At 48.0% G+C, this 26,415-nt stretch overlaps 1 protein-coding gene and 1 long non-coding RNA gene across 4 annotated transcripts in view; one reads left to right on the top strand and one right to left on the bottom strand.

The window, feature by feature from the left end:
- Window positions 1-523: 523 nt before the first annotated feature.
- Window positions 524-25,433, top strand: SCNN1G (sodium channel epithelial 1 subunit gamma). Of its 2 annotated transcripts, XM_019820796.3 has the most exons (13): window positions 527-702; window positions 2,570-2,916; window positions 4,674-4,983; window positions 6,692-6,882; window positions 7,864-7,967; window positions 10,718-10,881; window positions 18,658-18,756; window positions 20,455-20,572; window positions 21,331-21,409; window positions 21,492-21,549; window positions 21,741-21,802; window positions 23,548-23,623; window positions 23,921-25,433. In XM_019820796.3, the coding sequence occupies exons 1-13, from the start codon at window positions 667-669 to the stop codon at window positions 24,281-24,283; spliced, it is 2,007 nt and encodes a 668-aa protein (XP_019676355.1). In that variant the 5' UTR covers window positions 527-666; the 3' UTR covers window positions 24,284-25,433. The 2 variants fall into 2 exon arrangements, with proteins under 2 accessions (XP_019676356.1, XP_019676355.1); XM_019820797.3 differs by lacking the exon at window positions 18,658-18,756 and having other exon boundaries at window positions 524-702.
- Window positions 1,621-26,415, bottom strand: part of LOC109495245 — a 97,403-nt gene continuing 72,608 nt past the window's right edge. For both annotated transcript variants that reach the window (XR_006590945.1, XR_006590946.1), the window contains one exon: window positions 1,621-2,895. This is a non-coding gene — a long non-coding RNA (uncharacterized LOC109495245). The remainder of the gene's footprint in view (window positions 2,896-26,415) is intronic.

The following is a 26,415-nucleotide window of genomic DNA, read 5'->3' as shown; positions in this document are numbered from 1 at the left end:
TTTCACTGACATTGGGGGCTGATCCATTGGAGTCAAGGTCAGTCCTGGAGAAGAAGCTGGTGGGGCAGAGGGACCCCAGTGGTTGTCTTCAGCGAGAAGAAGGAGAATTAGAGATAGGAGTATCCAGCATCTGCAATTCTAAACATTCGCAGAGGAGAAAACCTTCCCTGCGTGGCCATTTTGTTTGACAGGAAATTGAACCTGGATCCAGATTTTTAAAACAAACTCTTGCTAAGTTTTTTGCCTTTGAATGTGTGAGAGAGGAGTTGAGGATGGGAAATGCTTTAAATGACAAAACAAAATAAATTACATTCCTCTTGCTAAGAGACCAACAGCATAATTTTGAGGGTTGAGAAGGTTTTCTCCATCCCAGTAAGGTCATATGTGTCTGTGGGGGGGGGGTGGGGGTTGGAGGGAGGTGCCTGCCTCTGGACATCTCACTTGCCACACACCCCCCCCCCCCAGCCCTCTTATTTTCTTTACATCATAAACCTGTAACCCACGAGCATCATAAACTTGAAAGCCTCCCAGCTTTGCCCCAGCTTCCAAATTTTGGACAATATCCCATGGGGTCAGGGTGGACAAAAAGTAACTCCTGAAGTGCAGAATCCTGCCTGAAGAACTCGATGGGACAAACTAAAGCCCAGACACAGGCCCTCTGGGGGCATGGGGACCACCTTGCATATCCTACTCCATATTAAGGTATTCCCTACTCTGCCTCTGTCACCAACGGCAGGTGTAGAAGGCATAGAGTTTCCTGGGGTGCGTAGGTGGCTCAGTCGGTTAGAAGTCCAACTCTTGATTTCATCTCAGGTCATGATCTCACGGTTTGTGGGATTGAGCCCTGAGTCGGGCTCTGTGCTGACTGCACAGCCCAGCCTGCTTGTGATTCTCCCTCTCTCTGTCTTGTGCCCTCTCTCACACTGTCTCTCTCTCAAAATAAGTAAATAAACTTAAAAAAAAAAAAAGAGGGATGAATTTCCATATACCTTCCCTCCCCCTTTACCAGTGCTCACAACTGTTGGGAGGTGGTGACACTGACTATCTAGAGTTTGGAAATTAAACAGCACAGGATCCCGGGGCACCTGGGTGGCTCAGTCGGCTAAGCATTTGACTTCAGATCAAGTCAAGATCTTGTGGTTTGTTAGTTCAAGCCCCGCGGCTGGCTCGGTGCGGACAGTTCAGAGCCCGGAGCCTGCTTCGGATTCTGTGTCTCCCTCTCTCTGCCCCTCCCCCACTTATTCTCTCTCTCTCTCTCTCTCTCTCTCTCTCTCTCTCTCTCTCAAAAATAAATAAACATTCAAAAATAAAAATAAATAAATAGCACAGGATCACTTCTCTTTCCTTCTTCTTTGGGGAGGAGACAGTACCCAGCACAATACCAGGCCCCTCAAAAGCCTATACCATGGTGGTGAAGGCTGCAAGGTTCTAATCCAGTCCTTCCACTGAGTAGCTGTGTGGTCTTGCACAAATGACCCCACCTCTCTGGGCTCATTCTCCTCCTCTATAACATGAAGGTAACAGTAGTGGTTGTTGAAACACAAAATGAAATCTATGTGGATTATATGTATATAGAGAGACTTTATATATTTATGAGACTGATGAAACTTTATATAACCATGAGGTGACTCTTTCTTTATGTATATAATGTATAGAATACACAATACACATATATTAGTTCATTTCTAAAAAGAATGTTATTCCATGTTGTGAAGTTTCTGTAAGTGAAATGCATCATGTACACTGATGAATGTGATAGTTTGTTTTCCAACACTTTCCCCCAAACAAAGCTGTTATCTCATCACAGTGTATTCCCCCAATTAGTGATACTTTAGAATCAAGGAAATAGGGCATTGTACCTGGCAAATATTGAGTGGCCAATAGTTGTGGGCTATTGTTTATAAGGTTCTCTAGAAACACCAAATGCTTGACTGTAAAGAGAAGAAGTTAAACAGAAACGAAACAGAAACCCCACTTGCAGGGAAAGTGGAGGGGAAAAGCCTGGAAAACACGGCTAGGAGTGGACCAAACAGGATCCAAGTTGGCTGCCGAGAAATTCTCTTGACAGATTGCATCTGTCAGAAAATGTTGGTGGGGTACTTGCTCAGTGCCAGATACTGAGCTAGGCACCAGGGGTAGGTGAGATAGGAATGCTGCCCTCCAGGGGGCCAGGTGGGAGGAAGCGATAAGGTGCAGGTGGCCATATTCTAGATAGGGCAGAGCGTGATAAGAGAGGTGCAGAGGCTGAGGTGTGGAGGGCTCCTGCTCCAGGCACCCAGGGGAAAGGTCCTTCAAACCAGTGATTCATGGGTTAAACCCCACCCAGCCCCCACACGGCTGGGCCTGGGGGCTGCACAAGGAGGAAGCAGCCCTTGTTGCAGCTGCAGTGGCCAAAAACCCAAATATCCTGGAAAGGGGGCCGGGGTCTCAGAATGCAGGCTGTCCAGCCCACAGAGGGAAAAAGGAAGACGGCCTCTGAGGGCATGTGGGCTGGTGTTCCCCAGAGTCTGCCCTGTCCCTGGAGGCTAGGGAGTGTGAGGTCACCCACTTTTCTTCTCTGCCCCTCCAGCTTGCCTGGCCCTCAAGTCCCATCCTCATCATGGCTCCTGGAGAGAAGATCAAAGCCAAAATCAAGAAGAATCTGCCTGTGACGGGGCCCCAGGCGCCTACCATAAAAGAGCTGATGCGGTGGTACTGCCTCAACACCAACACCCACGGCTGCCGCCGCATCGTGGTGTCCCGCGGCCGCCTGCGGCGCCTGCTCTGGGTTCTCTTCACGCTGACGGCCGTGGCCCTCATTTTCTGGCAATGTGCCCTCCTCATCTCCTCCTTCTACACCGTCTCCGTCTCCATCAAGGTCCACTTCCAGAAGCTGGATTTTCCTGCCGTCACCATCTGCAACATCAACCCTTACAAGTAAGCGGCAGGAGCAAGGATATGGAGTGGGGGCCGGGCCCCCCTCGGAGGCCAGAGCCCCACTCAAAGATGACACGTGCCAGCCCACAGGGAGGCTTTTTAGAAATCTGAATTTGCTGCCAACATTGGTAAACTCCCTCCCCCAGGTTCTAAATCTGTCCCAAGTTGTCAATCTATCAGCTGCTTCTGAGGCTGGACTAGCTCAAGCTGTGCAGGAGTGGGAGTCTGCAAGGGTCAGTTTCACTGGGGGGTGGGGACTGGAATGTGCTAGCACAGCCTCCCACCCCAGGCACGTGCGCACGCACACACGCACAGGTATGTATGTATAGGAACACACAGCCTAGCTTAGCCATTTCCCCCTGAGCCCTCTAAACTCACACCCTCACTGTCCCCGAAACATGAGCTGGAGGCTGACTCAGAAGTGACACCCAAGTGACTTCCGGAAGCATCTCAGCTGCCTCAACCCTCATTTGAGTGAATCCAGCCCCACTAATTGAGATCACTGGGCTCTGGGCAGGATCAGCCATTGGTACTGCCCTATTGTCTGCCACAGGGCCTGTTCTAAATGGGTCACTGGAGCTGTGCTCAGGATTATTGAAAACTGATCTGTGAGGCAGGTCAGAATCTGGCAGAATTTGTCTGAGCAGGTGTGGGCATGGGGAGAAGGGAGGAGCAAGGGAGGAAGAGTGTCAAAGGAAACTAACTGGTCAAAATCAAAATCAGGTCTAAGCCTCATTCTCCACCTCAGAGTCTTTTTGTCCCTCCTTCCCTTTCTTCCATCTATCACTTGCACCATAATCATTTACTCAGTGTCTACAAGTTGGCATGCACTGTACTCGAGTCTGGGGCAAAGAACTGAACAACCCAACACAGTCTCGGTCCTAGGGGAGTTGAGTTGTAGTGCAGGAGTGAAATATTAGCAAATATAATTATGCTAATAAAATTAATAGTGACTGTTTACACACACATACGATAAACTCATTGAATCTTTCCAGTGATCTCATTTTACAGATGAGAAAACTGAGACACAAAAAGGCTAGGTGACTTATCCAAGTCCCATATCCGGAACCAGGATGGGGACCTGGACCCCAGGTAGTTTGACTCTGGAGTTTACACCCTCAATCATGATGCTGTGTCGTCTATGCAGGGAGCAAGGGGCAGAGAGAGGAGAGAGGGGAGCAGTTGGGAGGGAGGCCAGGACTACTTGGTATTATGGAGATTTGAAGATGGCGCTGTGCTTCATGCGGTCAATTCCTGTATCATTCTTGTTCCTGGGGGTTATTGAGGTGACAGTGTTACCTTTTCTGTCCCAGGACTGATTGGAGAAGAGTCAGTGTGCAGGGGCAAGTGTGCTAGGTGGAGACAGAGCCGGTCCCCTGGACCCACTTCCAGTTAGCAGTTACTGTCCTCACTGTAATTGTCCTCACCGTGGCTGGTTTATGGGAGGCACCTGACAGTCACCACTCCAGAAATGCTGGTCGGGGCAAACTTACCAACACACCCCAAGAGCAAGCAGATGGTAGTGGCATAAACGAAGCCATGAGAAGTCACACAAGGGTCACACGGGAGCCTGTCATCACTTTTCAAGCCAAGAGTCACTTTGGATGGGGCAAATCATAAAAGGCCTCCTTGGCCAAGGAAGTGGGGGAGAAGTGGGCCCAAGGCCGACATACACTGATGGGAAACAGAGGGAAGAGGTACCAGCACTCTGTCAGTGGAGCTCCCCTCTCCCTGACTCCTCCTTCCCCCCTTGGCAGGTACAGTGCAGTGCGGGACCTTCTAGCCGATTTGGAACAGGAGACTAGAACGGCCTTGAAGAACCTGTACGGCTTTCCAGAGAATAAGTCTCGAAAACGCCGAGAGGCAGAGTCTTGGACCTCGGCTTGGGAGGGCACACGGCCCAAATTCCTCAAACTGGTCCCACTGCTGGCTTTCAGTCAGGATGAGACCAGCAAGGCCAGGGACTTCCTCACAGGGCGGAAGCGGAAAGTCAGTGGGAGCATCATTCACAAGGCATCAGATGTCATGCATGTCCACGAGTCCAAGGAGGTGGTGGGATTCCAACTGGTGAGATGCATGTCCTCACAGCTGGGGGCCATGGGATGGGCTAGAGATGGTGGGTCCACGAAGGTTTCTCCTTTGCCATTGTCCCTACAGTCCCGCTCAAAGAAATACACCCAGTTAAGGGTGAAAATTCTGCAAGCAACTAAAACTGATTCAGGTAATATTAAGCAGAAAAAAAAAAAAAGTCTTAGAAAGGAATCAGAAGATCATGGAGGCCTGTCAAAGGACAGAAATTAGGGAAGGTCCAGGGATCTAGGTGGCAAGAAATGGTGAAAGGTCATTTCAGATATGGCTGCTGGATTCAATAAGTTTTCACGATTTTCAGGCTTTTTGTTAATCCATCCATAAAGACGGATTCAGATCCCATCTTGCGACTATCTGATTGGCCAAGTTTGAGTCGGGTCACCTAACAGAGGGTGAGGTGTCATGATGGACAGTCTCATCAGACTGTATCCAACAGGGGGAAGGACGTTCCACAAAAGCAAAATTAGGGTACAGATACCAGAAGGAAGAAAATAGGTAATAAACAACAGAAACACCCAATGTTCCCTGCAGTACTTGCCTTTGTGAGGTGCTGCGGCCTGACTTTTCCTCTCTCCTTCTCAGTCCCATTTAAGGGGCTCTAAGGAAGCAGCCAGTCACCAAAATCGAATTCCATTAGTGTCCTGGGCAAAGGCAATCAATTACTCTACCTCGCCATGCCCCAGGCATCTCTCTAGGATGAGACCTCTCTTCTGTACCTTATACTTGGCTTGCCAGTTGTGAGACCTTGGAGCACCAGTTACAAATCCTGGAGAAATGGCCCTTTCCCTTAATCATCAAGACTTTTCAAAGTCTTCCTGGGTCTTTTCACGAGATACTGTCTCGGCTATTCTTGATAGCAAACTCAATCCTTCAATGCCTGTCCTTTTGAGAGAGATTCCAAACCCAGTGTGATGAGAACATCTGGAACATACTACAGTCTCCCTCTAAGGCTCTAATTATTACATATTTTATTCAACGTTTTTTTTTTATTTTATTATTATTTTTTGGGGGGACAGAGAGAGACAGAGCATGAACGGGGGAGGGTCAGAGAGAGAGGGAGACACAGAATCGGAAGCAGGCTCCAGGCTCTGAGCCATCAGCCCAGAGCCTGACGCGGGGCTCGAATTCACGGACCACGAGATCGTGACCTGGCTGAAGTCGGACGCTTAACCGACTGCGCCACCCAGGCGCCCCTCTAATTATTACATATTTTAAATGCTGGTCATCCCAGCTAAGGATGGCATTTTAGTTAACATTTGGTAGGTGAAATAATGGAGATGTCATGCCTTGCCCAAGATCCCGTGGAAATATCATGTTGAAGTCTGGGTGAGGATCCAGATTTCTAGACTGCTGATCCAGTAGGAAATGGCTAGAGGTGGGTAGGAAGTCAATAGCAATAATCAACCAAAGCCTGGATATCTGGAGACCCTACAGAAGCCGGTTTTTCTTCTCACCTGGTAAGGAGTCACAGGGAGCCATGACAAGTGGGATTCTATGTCCTTCTCTCAGACCCTTCAGGTCCCTGAGGCTGATCCTCTCTCAGCCCTTGGAAGTAAGAGGAAGCCCATCCTTGCTTCAGGTGTCCCTCCTGTTCCGGTCTAGAGTCCTAGGTCCTCATCCTTACCGTCCTTCTCAAGGCCAGTGGTAGTGCCAGTGGCTTCAGCCTACTGTCTCCTCTTATTCACAGTGTTCAAATGACACGTCCAAATGTGCCGTCTACACCTTCAGCTCAGGGGTCAATGCCATCCAGGAGTGGTATAAGCTGCACTACATGAACATCATGGCACAGGTCCCTCTGGAGAAGAAAATCAACATGAGCTACTCTGCTGAGGAGCTGCTGGTTACCTGCTTCTTTGATGGCATGTCCTGCGATGCCAGGTCAGGAGAGGAGGCTGCCCTCTTAGCTCTGAGGACTGGTGGCTCTGAGCTCTGAGTCCCTTGCCTGCACCTGCAGCTCAGCTGTGGGGCTTGGGAGTGAAAGATGCTCCTCTCGCTGACCCTGCCCTTTAGAAAACAGCTTACATGGGATCTAGGCTCTGGAGTCACTGAGGAAGATAGAGATGGCATAGAGTCAAAGTATCTTTGAACTCATTAAGTTACTCATAAAAACAGAGGGGTTGATGGTATACGTATAACCTTGCATGCTACCATCATGCACACCAACAATTGAGAACCACTGATCAAGCACAGAGGAAGAAACGAAGGAAAAAGAGGTAGGAAAGAAAGAGAAAGAAAGGTCTATGTATAGATGGGTGAGCTCTCAAACTTTTCTGCCTTTAAGATAACACTCAGATCCCTGGTGGTGACTGAGCAGTGATGGGACATTCTAGAGTGTTCCTGCCTATCTGAAAGCCTTACTTCATCCTTTTTAAACACTAAGCCTTTCTATATGTTAGTAGATACATTGATCTTTATGAAACTGAGTGATTGGAATCATATCTGCCTAAGCGTTAGGTTCTAAAGTCAGTGTAAGGACACACGTGATGTGGTTCCTTCTCCTGGGATCATTTCCTGGTGTTGGAATGGAAAAATGTCAAGTGTTGGCTGAGAAATTCATGAGTAGAGGAATTTGGGGCAGACATAGGGCACAACGAGAGTCACACTGGGATGGAGACAGAGCTGGGAGGATTAAGATGGGGGAACAGAGCAGAGAGTAGTCCTACATTAACGTGTGGCAGCCGGGGTGAGGGGCTTTGCTTGTGGTTTATTAGACAGAAAGTGGAGAAAGTAAGTCATGTCTATTATCTGTTGTCCACAAAAGAAAGTTGGCCCTGTAAACCCTTCCCATCCAGCCTTTAGCTCAGATGCATGAGGGGAGCTCCCACCAAAGCTCTTTCTGACCCGTGTTCTTCCTTATAGAAACTTCACGCTTTTCCACCATCCAATGTATGGGAATTGCTACACGTTCAACAACAGAGAAAATGAGACTATCCTCAGCACCTCTATGGGGGGCAGTGAATACGGTAAGGAAATCCGCACCAACAGTGAGCATCCTGGCAGGAGGGCAGTTGGAGTGCCCGAGCCTTCCAGAAATATGGGATCTCTCCACCTGGCCAGAAACCAGGGACATCACTTCCCCTTTGGCTGTGCTGTTTCTATCAAGCATCCATGTTGGCTCCTTTTTTTGGTGTCTGTTTTCCCTTTTGATGTCTCCTCTACTTTTGAGAGAGCAACAGTGACGTCACTGGGGTTTCTCCTCCTGGCAAACCACTCTGGCTCAAGCCTGCAGCTAGGGAATGAGTAATGTGGGGCAGGCAGACTTCAGATGGACTTAAACCCAGATGTGCCAAACAGGAGATTAGGGAGGCAAACATACCTTTATCTTGGTTAAGATAACACGTTCTGCAGCCAAAACCCACAGCTCTGCCACTGACTGTGTGACCCTGTCCAAGTTATTGCACTTCATCTACACAGTGGAAATCATGATAATGTCTCTGCTTTGGGGTTGTTGAGAGGACCTCATATATGTAAAGTGCTTAGAGTAAGTCCTGGCACATGGTGTATTAGTCTGCTTGGGCTACATAACAAGATATCACGGACTGAGTAGCCTAAATAACAGATGTTTATTTAGTTTCCCTTCTGGAGGCGAGGGACCCAGGGTCAAGATGCTGTGAACTTGGTTTCTGGTGGGATCTCTCTCCCTGGCTTGCAGACGGCTGCCTTCCTGCTGTGTCCTCACCTGACCTTTTCTCTGTGGCAGAGAGAGAGAAAAGGAGAGAGAGAGATACAGGGAGGTCTGGTATCTCCTCCTCTTGTAAGGACACCAGCCTTATGGGATCGGGGCCCTCCTTATGACCTCATTTAACCTTTATTAGCTCTCTAAAGGCCCTATCTCCATTACTGTCACATTATGGGGTAGGATTTCGACATATGGATTAGAAAGGGAATACAATTCAGCCTTTAACACACATGAAACACACAATAACTGCTGGTTGCGTGTTATCATTACTACTATTGGTACCATTACTACTCCCACCACCACCAATAGAACCGTTATGACCTCCGGTACTATTACCACTGCTCTTACTTACTACAGTGACTTTTGTAGTGAAGGCAGGAAACAGATGGGCCTGGCAAAGTCCTAAGCGAACTGAACATGAGTTGATATACAAATATGCTCCCACAAAGAAAGGCAGGAGAACCTCATATGGACTCCCAGCCTTTGCTACTGTGTAGTCTGTACTCTTACCAAGTCTGCAAGAAACCATAATCCAGGGCACGTACTTCAGTGGAAAGAAGGAGTCTGGGACCTGGGAGCAAAGAGCTGCAGAGTCCAGGCTCTGCTGCGCATGTGCTGTGTGACCTTGAGCAAATCCTTGCCTGCTCTGGGCTTCCATTCCTTTATTTACAAATGGAAGAAGTCAGAATGAACTCTCCAAGTTTTCTTCCGTCAATCCATACAGGCCACGAGCTCATTTGCTCTTTCACCGAACATTTATTGAGTGCCTGCTGTATGCCACGTTCTCCTCCACGTGTCAGAGACACTAGGGTGAACAGATGCCCTCTCTGCTTCCAGGGAGCTTGAATGATAGTGGGGAGAGACACACAATAAATGAATGAACAAGTGCATGGACATTATCTGATTATAAATCCTAATGAGGACTATAAGGAAAATAAAGTAGTGAAGGGTAAGAGGGTGCTGGGGTCAGGATGGGGGTTTTATTTCAAATAAGGGGCCAGAAAGGCATCCATGGGAAGAGTTAGTTAGGGGTGAGAAGACCCTTACCATATTAAGGTCCACAGAAGAGCATTCGGGCGCTATCAAGTACAAAAACCCTGCGAAGGAAATGAATTTGATGTGCTCTAGAAACAGAAAGAAGTCCATGGGGCGCCTGGGTGGCGCAGTCGGTTAAGCGTCTGACTTCAGCCAGGTCACGATCTCGCGGTCCGGGAGTTCGAGCCCCGCATCAGGCTCTGGGCTGATGGCTCAGAGCCTGGAGCCTGTTTCCGTATCTGTGTCTCCCTCTCTCTCTGCCCCTCCCCCGTTCATGCTGTGTCTCTCTCTGTCCCAAAAATAAATAAATGTTGAAAAAAAAATTAAAAAAAAAAAAAAAAAGAAACAGAAAGAAGTCCAGTGTACCTGGAGCTTCTTGAGAGAGCAGAGAGGGGGCTGAAGAGGGAAACACAGGCAGGGCTGCATCATCATAGACATGACAACCACAGTCAAGTTTACAGATTTTATTCTATGGCATTTCCTGTGTATCCAGTGAGATGCCACTGAAGGGTTTCGGGCAAGGGAGAGATCTGATTTACAATTTTAAAAGATCCCTCTGGCTGCTGGGTACAGAATTGCCTGCCGGGGTAGGAGGTGAAGTATGGAAAGGAGTTAGGCCAGGGATCAGACACCATTAGTGCTTTTCTCTAAGGGCTTAAGCAGCCACAGCACTACATGTCCGTTTGGGTGCTCTGCCAAACCCCTCATCTCAAAGGACCATGTCGAGATGCATGTTTTTGGACCCAGGAGTAGTTCCTTTATTGCTCAGCAGAACTGCGGCAGTGACACTGTTTTTGGGGGACACAGCAGTGAGCAAGTCAGGCACCACCACCCCCACCTCTCTTCTCCACGAAGCTTCCAGTCTAGCCCTGTACACCTTTCACTTTGTTGGAAATACCTGCATTTTGGTTTTGAGACTCCCAAAGCAGCGGGAGAGGTAGGCTACCACCAGGTAATGTTGAACTAGCCTTTGACCACAGCAGCCTCTTCTCCTCTCAGGGCTGCAGGTGATCTTGTACATCAACGAAGAGGAGTACAATCCCTTCCTGGTGTCCTCCACTGGGGCTAAGGTGATTGTGCATCGGCAGGATGAATACCCCTTCATTGAGGACATAGGAACAGAGATCGAGACGGCAATGGCCACCTCCATAGGCATGCATCTGGTAAGAGAACATTCTGATTTCTATAGGGGAGTCGAGGAGAACAGACTTTTTTTTTTTCCCCAAAGAAAACCAATAAGGTGCGGCTTGTGGAACAGCATGTTGGTTTCAAGAGAAAGCAAAGTCTTGATTTTCTAACGGTTCCTGCAAAGATCATTCCAGTAGTTAATACTATCTTTGTATCTTCTATATTGATGAAAAAGGACACAGGATGCCATTTTCGGAAAAAGTTGAAGGAACCTTCCTTATTGCAAAAACAGACACTAGCATTTGTTTACAAGAACTGTGTTGGAAGCAAAGCATCAGACACTAACTATGTTTGTCACTAATATAAATAGAGCAGATTAACACCTTTCTTTCTGGGCCACTTAAAGGTCTATGAGGCATGTAAACCACTCCTTAAGGACTAATGGGAAGTCACTGGGCCATCAAAGCTCTATTTAGCCAATATTTAGCCATCAATTTCACTTTATTTACCAAGAACCCCCTTCTTCCTCAAGTCTTTGACACTCTCTGACCTCACTGGCTGCCAAGAACACTCATACCTGTCAACAGAAACACATCTGGGCTGCAGACTCCAATGCCCAAGTCAACCATGCCCAATGGGAGCAGAAGGGCAAGGCAAGGAGTGTGCGCCAATGCCTGCAGCCACTCCACTACTTATGCAGTTTTCTTGTTTGCAGGGCTGGGGTCTTGTTATGCCAGTAAACTCTCCACCTTTTGTCTCCATTCCTCGTAAACCTGTCCTCCAGAGCCGTGGTTTCCAAACCTGACTGATCAACAGACTCAGATCCACTGATTCAGAATCTCTGGGAGATGAGCCCAAGATCTGTGTGTTTACCAAACTCCAGTGATTATTCCAAGAGGCAGCAAACTCAGGAACCTCAGCTTTAGAAAGTTGAGTAGTTCAACATGAGAGGAGAAGCGAAGTGTGTCTTCCTAAGCGAGAGTGAAGCTAGAATGACAAAAGCTTTAGCACAGCCATAAATGATGGCTTTGTCCTGGGTTATAAAGTGACATAGTGAGCACTGGGGCTTGTATATCCATCCATTACTTGTCCATTCAGCAGGCTATTTTCTGCATGCCATTATGTGCTGGACACAGACACCACATCAGAGTGGAAGACATGGTCGCTATCCTGTTAGAGCTTAGAGTCCAGCAAAGAGGACCAATAACAGAAAAAAATTGGAAAAGTGATTAATTGTAATCATCAGTACTAACAAGGAGAAATGCAGGATGCATGAGAACATATCAGGGAGATGGCTGACCTAAAGCTTTTTTTTAATGAGGGAAATGGGGAGTTCCAGGGGTGATTTCTTGAGAAAGCAATATTTAAGCTGAGACAGCTGAGATTATGAACTGGCATGGTGATATTCCAGATGAAATCTGTGGCTTCAGTGTCCCATCAAAGGGACAATCCTGGGGGAAAAAAAAACAAAAAACAAAAAACCATCAGGATGGTTTCCTGGAACCTGAGTGCTCTCAGGAGCCATGTTGTTTAGGGGCTTTGTTCCAATGTGAGAAGTTTGTTTCAACATGAGAAGTGTTGAGTACCAATTCAGACTGTGTGAATACTGATTGTCTCTCCCCTACACTCCAAATAATCTTGAGCGCAATCTATGACACTGTGGCTTGAAAAGACTTTAGGGTATCCCTTAAGGGTCTGGGTCATTGATTCCTCTATTTACTGGGATTGCAAAACCCCCTAATCAGAATAGTCGACATTTTCATCTAATATTTCCCATGCTTATCTGCATCCTGAATAAGGACTTGGGATTTGCAGTACATCCTATCCATTAACACATGTTTATTAACTATCCTTTTGCCCCCTTCTTCCCTTCTGCCCCTCACAGTGTCTGCAGACTTGGAGGAGAGGATTGAGAGCTTGAAAAAGTACAAGAACTAAGGAATTCTGCCCTCTGATTTTCTTTACATATATAGTAACATATAAATATATATATATATATATATATATTCTTTTTTAAGTTTATTTATGTATTTTGAGAGAAAGAGAGCACAAGCAGGGGAGGGGTAGAGAGAGAGGGAGGGAGACAGAATCCCAAGTGGGCTCCACACTGTCAGTGCAGAGCCTGATAAGAGGCTTGAACTCACAAACCATACAGGGCTTGAACTCATAAACCATGACCTGAGCTGAAATCAAGAGTTGGACGCTTAACCAACTGAGCCACCAGGCACCCCTGCCCTCTGATTTTCTTCTCTGAGCTTAGAAATACCCATCACCTTGTTAAACAAATGTTTTCTTTAAGAATGGTGGGTAAACAAAGACATGGGTGGGTTTTCTGCTACACCTAATTTGAGATGTATAAAATCAAAGCCACAGAGCAAGGTCAGCCAGCTCTCTTGCTGATTTATGAGCATTTGGAACAACAAAAAGTGATCTTAGGGATTATTAAGAGGTCAGCAGGGGGTCACTAAGAATAAGTCCAAACAAACTAGACTTCCTTCCTTTCTTATTTGTTTGTTTATTTTGTTGGATAGGCATGTTAAGCTGGTAGACTCAGTCAGTTGGTTAGGCAGTTGGTTAAAAATTTTTCCTCCATTCATTGAAGGGCTGTGTGTCCAAAGTACTGGAAATTCAGAAGTGAATACAACAGAGTATCTACCTTCAAAATATCTTACCTTTAAGACAACACAGCTCTGCAATACAGTTCCCAGCTCCATAGGAACAGAGACATTCTCTGTCTTGTTACCAGACCCAGTTCTTAGAACATAGATACTCGGTAAATAATGTTGGGTAGAGGGGCACCTGGGTGGCTCAGGCGGTTAAGCGTCCGACTTTGGCTCAGGTCGTGATCTCACGGTTCATTGGTTCAAGCTCCACATCGGGCTCTATGTTGAGAGCTCAGAGCCTGGAGCCTGCTTCGGATTCTGTGTCTCCCTCTCTGTCTGCCCCTCCCCTGCTCACTCTCTCCCTCTCTCTCTCTCTCAAAAATAAATAAAGATTTAAAAAATTTAAAAAAAATGTTGGGTGGATAGATGTATGTATGGATGGATGTACAGATGAATGGGAGCCCAGACAGCAGCTGTTGGTTAAAGCTTCCTAGCTGATGGATTCTTGAAGGACAAATGTCAGGGAAATAGTTTCTGGAAGGGCTAGCCCAAACAAAAGGCAAAGCAATTGCAAAGGGATCACAGGAAGGATTTTAAGCTGAGTAGTGAAACTTTTTGAGAAGTCTCTTTGGCTAAAGTGTAATCGAGATGAAGTAATCAAGATACCGGAAGCAGCACATTTACAATAATTCCAAAAAGAAATGATGAGGACCTTAGCTGAAGCAATGGCTGTGGGGATGAGCATAAGTGAATAGATTTGAGATACTAAACCATGGAAGCAACAGGGCTTGACAACCAAGGTCAGTGAGGAAAGGACAGGGGAAAGTTAGATTGATATTTAGGTTTTGGCTTAGGCAGTGGGGTGGTTGGAGGTGCCAGGCTCAGAATTAGGGAATACAAGAGGGATAAGCTTGTGGGGAAGATGACCACTTCAGTTTGGCTGTGCCTCTGGGAAATCAAGGTGAAAATGTCCACAGATGCTATGAGCCTGGAACTCAGGAGAAAAACTGAGGTGAGGGGTGGGGTGGGCATCTAGCATAATTCCATCCTGGGAAATAAATGCCATCACCAAGACCTAACAAAATGTAAATGTTTAAGGGCTGAGCAGAACAAAACTGGAGAAATAGAGGCAGAGAATGAGGAACAGAAGCCAGAAAGAACTGGTGTCAGATAAATCAAAGAAGAGAGTTTCAAGGAACGTGTGAGCCAAAGCACCAAATACAGTTGAGAGGTCAATCAAGATAAAGGGCAAAAGGTGCTCTCTGGGTTTGGCAACCAAGAGATCACGGGCATTCTTTGCCAGAGCAGCTTTCAGCGGAAGGAGTGGAACAGAAACCAGAGCACAATGAGCTGGATCATGAATGGGAGATGAGGAAGTGGGCAAGGGTAGACAACTCACCCGGGGTGGTGTGGAGCCAGGTCCTGGAGAGAGGGGAGACTTCACTGTCATTGCAAACCCTACTGTGCATTTTTATCTTAAAACACATGCACATTTCTTTTCACAAGCATATGTGTAACAGGGATTAAGTGCCAGGCTTTGCTAGGAGCCTGGGTGGCTCAGTCAGGTAAGCGTCTGACTCTTGATTTCAGCTCAGGTCATGATCTCACGGTTTGTGACTTTAAGCCCTGCATCAGACTCTGGACTGACATTTTGGAGGCTGTTTGGGATTCTCAATCTCTCCCTCTCTCTCTGCCCCTACCCCCACTTTGCACTTTGGTTGCATAATCTCCATGTCTCAGTTACCTCATCTGTGAAATGGGGATGATAATAATACTGTTACTTTATAGGCCGGTGAGAATTCAGCAAGTTGATTCATGTGAAACACTTGAAACAGTGCTTCGTATGTAAGAAGTGCTCTAAAAATGTCAGCTATTACTGTACTTTTTTTTTTTTAAGAAAAGAGATATGAAGTGAAGGGAAAATAAGTTTGGAGCAAAAAGAGAAGTTAGAAAGTTTTTTCTTGTCTTTAGTGACACTTTCCTCCTTTATGAGATGTTGATCTCTTCCATCTATATAGAAAGAGTAGTAGTTATTTGCCACTTGTGTTGGAAATATCTTTCCTGGTTTGTGCTTGCCTTTTAGTTTTCTTTATCTACTGTTTCATATGCAAACACATCAAATGTTTAGATATTCAAAATCTTTGTTTTCTTCTTTAGCCATTATGTTTATTGAGGATTTTCCCTCTCTGAGATCAAATACTGAGTTACCTTCTAGTTATTTTATTATTTCATTTGATACTTTAACCCACTAGAATGTTTTTTCTGCAGGATGTAAAGTAGAGATAGAATTCACTGCTTCCTCCAAAGAGATAACAGTAGTCCTAACTTCATATATTGAGTAATTATTTTTTCTCAATTGATTAAAAGTATAAACTTTGCAATACACAAATAAATTTTAGAATATATTACAGTGTAAAAACAGAACAAAAGCAAAAAGAAAGTTAAACCACCCTTAATTCCATCTAGGGTATCATACTGCCACCTGGGCTATTCTGCGGCACAGTTCATACCTTTAAAGAGGTGAGCTGAGGACTCCTCTGAAGATGCCCACCCCCCCCCCCAGGCTTCTATGAAGGAAGTAGATAAGATCTGGTTTGATAAAAAAGGGCCCTGTTGCCCACACATATACTCACATACACTTAATCACGCCTACATATACCCATGCATGCACGCAATACACACATCTCGACCTGTATACATGTATGCACTGACATGTGTGCCTACTCACACTTGTATACACAAAGCTTGCATTCACATACATATCTACCCATTCTCATTTTTGTGTCTCTAGAGGTTAGGGACAGATCAGTTCTGAAAAGCTGATGGTGGAGGGGAGAGAGAAAGGGAGGGAGGGAGAGGGAGGGAGAGCAAGAGAGCAAGAGAGCAAAAGAGTGAGCACTGGAGTGCTGGCCCCATCTGCCCTACCTCCCTACTCCCCCACCCCCCTGTTGCTTTAGGAAGCAATCTAAATAACCCAGGGGCTCTGAGTTCAATAAGCATCATTACAGAGTACAAGGACTCTGAGGACTCAAAAGCATGAAAACTCAAAAGACAATTTCTCTCAATCAGCTTTCTGGAAGTGACCCATGGGCTGGTCCTCAAAGTAAAAGGAGCCCCATCCACTTTTATTATTTTTTATTTTTTTAATGTTTATTTACTTTTGAGAGAGAGAAAGAGCATAAGTGGTGGTGGGGGGGGGGTGGCGGGGAGGGAGACACAGAATCTGAAGCAGGCTCCAGTCTCCGTGCTGACCTGTCAGCATAGAGCCCGGCTCGAACTCCGGAGTGGTGAGATCATGACCTGATACCATGTCAGATGCTCAACCAACTGAGCCACCCGGGTGCCCTTTTACTTATTTAAAAAAAATTTTTTTAATGTGAGCCCCAGCCACTTTTGCCAGCTGCTCATAGCTTACTCAAGTAGACAGATCCTGTCACCTACATGCCGGGGTCTTGTACTCAACCCCCCCCCCCAACTCCCCAGGCAGGTAGAGCCTATAGCTGCCACGCTGGGCTCTGTGGACAGCTCAGCATGACCCAGGGGCTTGAAGAAACATCTGCCCAGGAAGTCTGCTACTTCCAGAAGCTCAGGGGGTTGGCATGGACTTAAGCTGCCCTCAAGGGAAGCCACTGTCAGCATCTCTGTACCCCAGGGCCCAGCCAGCCCTGGCATGTTCTAGAGGCTCTGGATCTGTTAGCCACCCAGCTATTTGGAGGAATGAAGTACGTCTGTTTATTCTGTACTGACACAGAAAGAGGCCCACACTTTATTGTTAGTGAGAAGGGGAGATTGCAGGGCAAAGGGAACGTGTGAGTGCATGTCTGCCTGTCCGCCTGTCTGTATATCTGAGATTAGCTCTGCTCCTCTCCTAGGGAAGAGAGGAGACCAGCCTGTTACTTTCCCCTTTGCTTCTGTTGTTTAAATGTTTTAAAATGCGTACTGTTAATTGCCCTTGAGGTACCTGGAGCTAATTGAGGGAGAGTAATGGTCAGCAAGCAGATGGATTACAATACAAACAAAGAGATGACAGCCACTTGCAATGTCTGTGTTTTCTACCTGTGTCAAACTTCTTGATTCTTCCCCCCTCCACCCCCCAGTTATCTTTCTGTCTGGCCACTCTTAAAAGAAAAAAGATTTCTTTTACCCTCTCACAAATCTGCCATCCATTTCCCCTTTTCTCCCACTCCCAGAAAACAAACAGACAGACAGACAAGGAACCTGGCTATAAGCTGGTCACAATTTATATTTAATTATCATTCCCCCTTGGGAGAGACATTATCCTTTTTTTGTTTTTTAATTGGTTTGTCTGGATTGTTTATTTGCAGTGACAAATATTAAGCTAGAGCCAAACTTAGTATACCACAAGAAAACATAATTTAATAAGGTATTTGAGCTGTGAGTCACATTTCTCTTACCTCCTTGGACCATGGTATCATTCTACTCTCTTGGGCATTCCTTGGTCCTCTCTAAGAAACTCAATTTTTTCAAGTCAACTTCTGGGACCATAAGACAAGAGGGTAGGAAATGGGTCTTTCACTGGGAGGAGAATCCCATGTAGCACACAGTCACTGCTTGTCTTTTTTTTTTTTTTTTTTTTTTTTTTTTGCCCTGCTCCTCCTGCCCACTCCCTGGATTCTCCATTGGCTTACTACCATTTTGAAAACCAAATCCAGATTTCCCAGCATGGCATAGGAGGCTGCCATGATTTGGCCTTGGCCTTTCTCTGGTTTCACCTTTCTTGTGCTACATTCCAGCCACCCTGGCCCTGTCCCCCCTCAGCCTTCGCTGCTTCTTCTGCCGTAACCCCGTCTCCCACTTCGTAGCAAATCCAGCTCTTTCTTGCCATTCCTTGTTGAGCCAACAGGTCCCTTTCTCAAAGACATCTTCCCCAATCACTCCTGGAAACACTGTACCCTTTCTCCCCAAGCCCTCCAATCTCCCTTCCCAGTTTCACTGATCACTAGCCACAATTATCCAAAGTTATGCATTTATTCCTTTTGACCATCTACCTACCCCACTAGGAACTAAGCTCCATAAGAGCAGGGAGTGTGTCTACTTTTATCATTGTTGAGCCCACAGTGCCTAGAAAAGCACCAGGCACCTAGTGGGTGCTTAATAAATATTTACTAAATGAATGACTACATGCACGCTCAGCCTGTCTGGGTCCTGGGGCAGGGTAGGGCTGAATGTGTGCTGTTGTGATTACAGACGGAGTCCTTCAAGCTGAGTGAACCCTACAGCCAGTGCACAGAGGACGGGAGTGACGTGCCGATCAGTAATATCTACAATGCTGCATACTCCCTCCAGGTACGGGCAGGAGAGGCCGCTCAGCCCCGGGCTGTGGCCTGGACATAGGAGACAGTTATATATAACTGGGTGTGTCTCAGACCAGGAACTGTAGTGATAATTCCTGGGGTTCATCCAAAGATCTCAAGAACAAACGATGCCAGCTGGTTCTAGTCCTCTTCAATCCATCTGTAACCAGAGCTGAACTGATTGCTTGAGGTTTGCCTGGAACACAATGTACAGATGAGACAGGCCTGCTTCCTAAATAGGCCTTGGCAAGTGAGGGGCAGGAGAGAAACAGTCTGGGAGAGGCACTGGCTGAGGAGTCAGGAGCCTAGCCTATGGGCCCACTCATGCCCTTCACTCGCTGATGCCCTTGCACAAGTGATGCCATCCTCAGCAATCACAAGGGGAGGTTGGATTGGATCAGGGGCTCCTAAATGGCAGCCCCCAGGCCCCTTCCAGGCTGCACACCTAGTTTTTCCAGCCTGGACGGTGTTTAGAAGCCAGGGAATTTCATAAGAAAACCCAGATTTCCAGCTTCTCTTGAAAAACAAGATCTGGCCACTTTGGGCCCATATTCCTGAAATGTAAACAGTGGGTGGAGTGGCCCCGTTAAAGAAGGCATGTGTTTCATTCCCCATGGTCCCCACCAGCCTCTAGTGTATTACTCGTATCAGCAGCTCCCATGAGCATTTGAGTTTTCAACCCTCTAGTGCGATCATCTGTTCTGCCTTCTTACATTCTGGAAGTCTGTAGTTCCTCTCCTACTGGGATGCTCAGAGTTCATGAAAATCAATCCAGTAGAATAAAAAGACCAGGTGCTCCTGAGTACCGGGTCCTCTAGCTTACATCAGAGCTGAGCTTAGAGGTGGTAAGGACGCTAAGTGGAAAGAGACTTTTAGTTGGAGAATGTCTGCTTATAGTAGAAATGCAGTCAAACTGAATGTAAGACAGGGAAAGGAAAGGAAAGGAAAGGAAAGGAAAGGAAAGGAAAGGAAAGGAAAGGAAAGGAAAGGAAAGTTAAGTTCAGCTCAGCTCATTGGAAAGACGCTCCTGGATAATATTTAGTGAGAGGCTACCATGTGCAAACACTTTACATATAGCCATCCATTCATTTCCTGCTCACAACAACCTCATGAAGTAGGTATTGTTTTACTTATCTCAACAGTGAAGAACCCAGAACATCAGAGAAGTTAAGGAACTTCCCTTACACAAGCAAGCATGCCTTATACACACAGCTGGGACATGGCAAACGTGGGATTTGAGCTGAAGCAGCCTGCCTTCGGAGCCTTTGCCATGAGCTTTTATGCTATAAGCTTTGTGGATATTGCGGTAGCTTCCGATCCCCAAAGACCTCAAAACATGGAAGGATGGGACCCGAAAACAGAAAAGTTGGGGACTGTGTTTCTCTGTTTCTCGGCATCCATTTCAATGTCCTCCACTCACGCGATTGGAAAGGGTCCATCCCCAGCCACAGCCCCAGCTCACCCCGTTCACCCCATCTCAGTTCACCTGAATTCTAAATAACTGCCCTACCCTGGTCCCTTTGAAGTCAGGCCAGCCCTGGACCAGTCCACTGTGTCACGAGGGGCACATTAATGCCGTCTGCCAAGGCTGTGGGAAGCTGACCCTCTGGATGAGGGATGCGTAGGGAGGGAGCTCTCTGGCATCCATGTGCAAGGAGATTAAAGAGAATCCCTGGGTTTCATTTTTCAGATCTGCCTTCACTCATGCTTCCAGGCAAAGATGGTGGAGAAATGTGGGTGCGCCCAGTATAGCCAGCCGCTACCTCCAGCAGCCAACTACTGCAACTACCAGCAGCACCCCAACTGGAGTAAGTGAGACCCGCCCCCGGGGGGTGGAGTCAGCCCAGCCCCAGCACCAGCCTGTGCTTTGGCCTTTTGCGGGAAGGAGCCATCGGTAGAGAGATGTTAGGCAAAAGTTTTACTCCTGTCCCCAAGCCTGGCTTGAATTCGACTTTCCAGTTAGGACCAAATGCTGCACCCTAACCTGTGCTAAGACGTTGGCCACCTCTATCAACTCCAGGAGACGGGAACTATTGGTGGTACCTTTTCACAGAACAGATAACTGAGGCTCAGTATGGTTAAGCAACTTCTCCAAGGTCACACAGCCAGGGGGTAATGGAGCTAGACTCAAAGCAAGGGCTGCTGACCCCCCCCAACATATGCCCTTAACCTCCACAGTATTCTGTCTCTCAATATGACAAAGCAGCATTTGTTTCTAGAAAACCAGTGTTTGTAGAAAATGGGAGCAGAGGGGCACCTGGTTGGCTCTGTTGGTTAAGCGTCCAACTTCGGCTTAGGTTCATGGGTTCGAGACTCAGGTCAGGGTCTGTGCTGACAGCTCAGAGCCTAGAGCCTGCTTCGGATTCTCTGTCTCTCTCTCTCTCTCTCTCTGCCCCTCCCCTGCTCACATTCTATCTCTCTTTCTCTCTCAAAAATAAACATTAAAAGAAATTTTAGAAAATGGGAGCAAAATCATGAAAAGGGGTCCCAGGGAGGCACCCCTGGTGACTCCCAGGAAGGACCCTATGGCCCCACAGCTCACACTGCCCTCTGCCCTGTCCCCCAGTGTATTGCTACTACCAGCTGCACCAGGCCTTTGTCCGGGAAGAGCTGGGCTGCCAGTCGGTATGCCGGGAAGCCTGCAGGTGAGTGGGCTGGAAGGATGGAGCCTGTGGGGCTGGGCCAGGCCAGGCCAGCCATACTCACTCCGTACCCTTCTCCCCTTAGCTTTAAGGAGTGGACACTGACCACCAGTCTGGCACAGTGGCCATCCGAGGTTTCTGAGGTAAGTTAATCTTCTCCATCTTTCCCCTCACCTTCTCATCCTGGAGCCCAATGCCCTGCCTGTGTCTTCTGGCCTCAGGAGAGATCCACAGGGAAGGCCACGTTGGGGGGCTGAGGCCAAGAGGGGAGGCATACGGGCTGGCCCTGGCCTCTCCAGGCATCCCCAGGTCACTCCTTATTTCTCCATCACAGAAATGGTTGCTGCCCATTCTCACTTGGGACCAAGGCCAGCAAATAAAGAAAAAACTCAACAAGTAAGCAGACCCCACCCTGTTTCCTCTGCCTGCGCTGGCCCTGGGCCTCAGCCTCCTTACTTGCTTCCTCACTGCCAACCCCTCTCTTTTTCATTCACTCATTCCTTTATTGAACAAATATTGATCAAGCTCATGTCAGGAGCTAGATCCCACTCTAGGCCTGGGGCTCTCAAATGTTTTGGCTGTGACCCACATTATGAAAATAGTTTTCCATTGTGGCCCATTGAATAGATAAATGAGATAAAAGTCTCATGTAACAGCACTTGCTAATGGTGTACAAAGCATTCGGGCTGATTTTCAGACTGTGCAAACTGGTATAGCCAAACCAACTGTTTACATCCATTTCAATAATCATGACGCCATTCTCAGTGATTAGTGCCCATATCAGTTGACAAAGAGTTTGAACATCTCTGGGGCTGCAATCTGATATTTCCTATTCTGTTTCCCTTTGTCAAAGGGTTTTGGTCATGGCCTAGGACATTTATTTCATGGCTTCCTGACGTATCTTGACCTGCTTGGAAAAATACTCCTCTGAAAATACTCCATGAAGCTTCTAAATCCTGCTTAAATTTTCCACATCAACATTCACTTCCAAGAGAGCTTTAGCAAAAATCAGCTGGGCCAGAGTTCAGGGACCTCAGGGGATGGAGATGAAGGTGGGAGAGGATGGGGGAATTACCATGTGACCTCACCTCTTTCTGGGCCCTTCCCATCTCCACAGTGGAGGTTAGTCGAGCCTCCAACATTTATTGCATATCCACTAGGTACCAGGTGCTGTATGTGGTGCTGGGGGTATCATGACGACCGAGCAGACATGATCTCCGCCCCCAAGGTGCTGACAGTCTAGTCGTAAGGTCGACTTTGACCAAGTAATTGCAAACTCTGAAAGCAAGCATTGCAAGCCAGTGACCCCTAGACCAAATATAGCCCCATGAAAGCAACCCATTACTTCCAGCTTTCCTTGAAAGATCAGAAGTTCCAGAAACAGCAAACCTCCATGCTTGTGTAGAACTAAAGAGTTGAGTCATAGCTGCCCCTTTGGAATAAGCGTGGACACACTTGCCATAGTCCCACCAGGAGGCAATTTTGTGCAGCAGCTAACAGCATGAACTTTGAAGCCAGATTTCTCTAGTTCTGAATACTGGATCTGCCCGTTTGTGAGTGGTGTGGTCTTGGGCAAGTTAGTTAACCAATCTGTGTCTTAGTTTCCACATCTGTAAAATGGGGATAATTAAAACATAACGACATAGGGTTGTCGCGAGCATTCAACAAGTTAATTCATATAAGGCACTTGGAACAGTGCTTGGCAACACAGGAAGTGTCCAATAAACGCTGGCTGTTATTATGGTCGTTATCATTATTACGTTATGCCCAGCCTACCTCGCTCATTTGTATTACTTGCATGTCTCCTATACATATTTGAGATTGCAATCAAACAATCGCAATATCAGGGCTTGATGAAGAACAGGGTGCTATGGGAGTATACAGCTGGGTGGACTGACTCAGGCTGGTTGGGAAATGGTTTTTGAGTGGATGAGGGCCTAAGCAACCAGGCCCAGGCTGGAGATGTGCTCTAGGGTGCAGAAGGAGCCCCAGGAGCTAGGTTCTAAGATTCCTTTGGATCTCAGAGCCTGGACCATGCTGGAGTCTGGGAAGGAGGGAGACAGCCACACTGAAGGGCTGGTCATCTGGTAGATGCAAAGGCACCTGACTCACCTGGGCCCTGCCTGTTGGAATTTCTCCAGGACGGACTTGGCCAAACTCTTGATATTCTACAAAGACCTGAACCAGAGATCCATCATGGAGAGCCCTGCCAACAGTGTGAGTGGCTTCTTTCTGGGACCTGCCTGGGGTCTGCAAATGTGCCCATCTGCCTTGTCTCAGGGAGCAGAGTTAGATGCTAGGGATACAGCCGGAGCTGGCAGGGCCACCACAGGCCAGCCAGGACTTGGATCAGATAAGGCAGAGGAAGAGGGGACAGGAAGCCTGCCCACTTCTTCCTCCAAATCCATTCAGGGCCAGGACTTGCCAGGGGCTCCCTTGGGAACTGGGGTCCCTGCATGAGGCCAACTTGGGTGGAGGGGCCCTCTTAATGGTGTGGCTTGACCTCCCTTGCAGATCGAGATGCTTCTGTCCAACTTCGGTGGCCAGTTGGGCCTGTGGATGAGCTGCTCCGTCGTCTGTGTCATTGAGATCATTGAGGTCTTCTTTATTGACTCTTTCTCCATCATTGCCCGCCACCAGTGGCACAAAGCTAAGGAATGGTGGGCCCGGAGGCACGCTCCCCCTGGCCCTCAGGGCCAGGACAACCTGGGCCTCGATATAGACGATGACCTGCCCACGTTCACCTCCGCGCTGCGCCTGCCTCCAGCCCCAGGCACCGAGGTGCCCGGCACACCGCCTCCCAGATACAACACACTGCGTTTGGAGAGGGCCTTCTCTGACCAGCTCACAGACACCCAGATGCCGGCGGAGTCCTGAGGCGGGGAGGGGAAGAGAGATGTAGCTAGGAGCCCAGCCACAGTCTGAGAACTCAGACCGTGTCTCCTGCACACGGAGGGGACCCTTGGCACCCCCTCTGGCTAGGCTTTTCAGAGACATTGACTAAAAATCTGCTTTGAACAACAACATGGGGCCTGGGTGTGTGCAGGAGACCCCTTGGGCCCTGCCCGGCAACCCTCAGCCATCCAGGGTGAGAAAGATCCGGCAGCCCAAACCCCTCCCACATCTGCTATGGAGAGAGATGGGGGCCGAGGAGATGGCGTCCGCCCAGACGAAAGCCAGAAGTGAAGGCTGACAGCACTTTCACCAGGTCTTGAGAGAGAAAGATTCCTCCGAAGCCCCAAGCCCAGGGTTTCACCCACTCCCCTGGGCTGGGGCCCAAGGACGTGCCCTTAGGTATCAAGGCCAGACAACCACTGCCTAGTGCCAAAGACAGGAGGAAGCACCAGCCCTGGAGCTGGTGCTGTTTGTGAATAAACTGTTCTTAGTTGTTGACATTGGGGCAAGGTCTTCTCTGTGCCCTCAGGCAGGGGGGCTGGCCCAAGGTCCTTGGAGTGTGTAGTGGGGAGGGTGCAACAGGGGTGGGGAGGTCTGGGGATGTGACAGGAGGAAGGGGTGGGGCCATGTTCTGGGGAGCCAACCCAGTGCCCTAGGCCCCTTACCCAAGCACAGAAAAGCTCGTTCAAGGGCCTTGCTGGATGGACACCCCTGTCCAGTGGTGGCCCAAGGTATAAAGGATCATCTGGTAACTCACCTCAGCATCTCTCCCTCCCAGACAGGCCCCCCTCCCCCATGCAAGGCCTGTTCCTCCCCAGCAAGCCAACCACAGCAGACAACCGCTCACACCTTCCAACGTGGTAATACCTAACACAGATTAAGCACACAGTAGGTGTGTTTAATTCAATGTTAGCTCAGCAACAGTGTGCTGGGTGCTGTTCTAAGCACTTAGAGATGGGGCAACTATAACCCGCAGGCCAAATCCTGTGTGTGCTCATGACCTAGGAATGTTTTTTTTTTTATTTCACTTTTAAGTGGCTAAAAATATCAGAAGACTGTTTTGTGACTCATGAAAATGATAGAAGATCCCATTTTCCGTGTCCGTAAATAAAGTTTTATTGGAACACAGCCACACCCATGCATTTGCATATTGTCTGTGCCAGCCGCTAGCAGAGTTGAGCAGTTGCAACAGAGACCCTAGGTTCACAAAGTGTAAAATATTTATCCTCTGGCCCTTCACAGAGAAAAATCTGTCAATCCCTGGATTAGCAAATTAAGGAGGTCCTAGGATGAAGAAACTGAGGCAAAGAAAGGCTAAATTACTCATCACAGGTGACATAGCTACGAAGTTGCCAAATCGTGCCAGGGATTTGAACCTAGGCAGTAAGACTCCAGAACTTGTGCACTTTATCACTCCATCATTTTGCATCCAATCAGCATCTATGCCTTTTTTTTTTAATGTTTATTTATTTTTGAGAGACAAAGCGTGAGCAGGGGAGGGTCAGAGAGAGAGGGAGACACAGAATCCGAAGCAGGCTCCAGGCTCTGAACTGTCAGCACAGAGCCCGACACGGGGCTCAAACTCACGAACTGTGAGATCATGACCTGGGCCGAAGTCGGACATTTAACCGACTGAGCCGCCGAGGTGCTCCAGAGCCTGTGCCTTTTAAATGTGAGGCTCGTGTCAGTTCAGGTGGGAAGAGGGAAGGCTCAATATCCGGCTACAGGGCAGAAGGAGGTCCTTCATCCATGAGTGCAGAGAGGCCTGCATTTCAGGACTGTGCCCAGCACCAGAACGGTTGCTAGTGGAAGTGAGAGAGCAGGGGCTGTGGGCCCCTCCCTGGGTCCTAGGGACTCCCAGTCTAACCTGACTCCAGGTCAGTGGCTGCAATAGCCCTCTCTGCCCCATTCAGTGGTTCCACTGAACCTCTCTGGGTGGGGTGCTGTAAGGAGACACGGCAGCCAGCAGGGAGGAGGTCACTGTGACCCCAGGCTGGCTGGAGCTCCCCTGAGGAGTGGGCTCAGAAGCCAGGGCTGATGCAGGTGAGCGTTGGGTTACAGAGGGTGCAAGCCTGGCTCCTGTCCATGCTGGGCTGGGGTGGCCGCAGCCAGTG

Source organism: Felis catus, chromosome E3 (genome assembly GCF_018350175.1).
Source record: "Felis catus isolate Fca126 chromosome E3, F.catus_Fca126_mat1.0, whole genome shotgun sequence".
Lineage (NCBI taxonomy): Eukaryota > Metazoa > Chordata > Mammalia > Carnivora > Felidae > Felis > Felis catus.
This window is presented reverse-complemented; position numbering and strand designations above follow the sequence as displayed.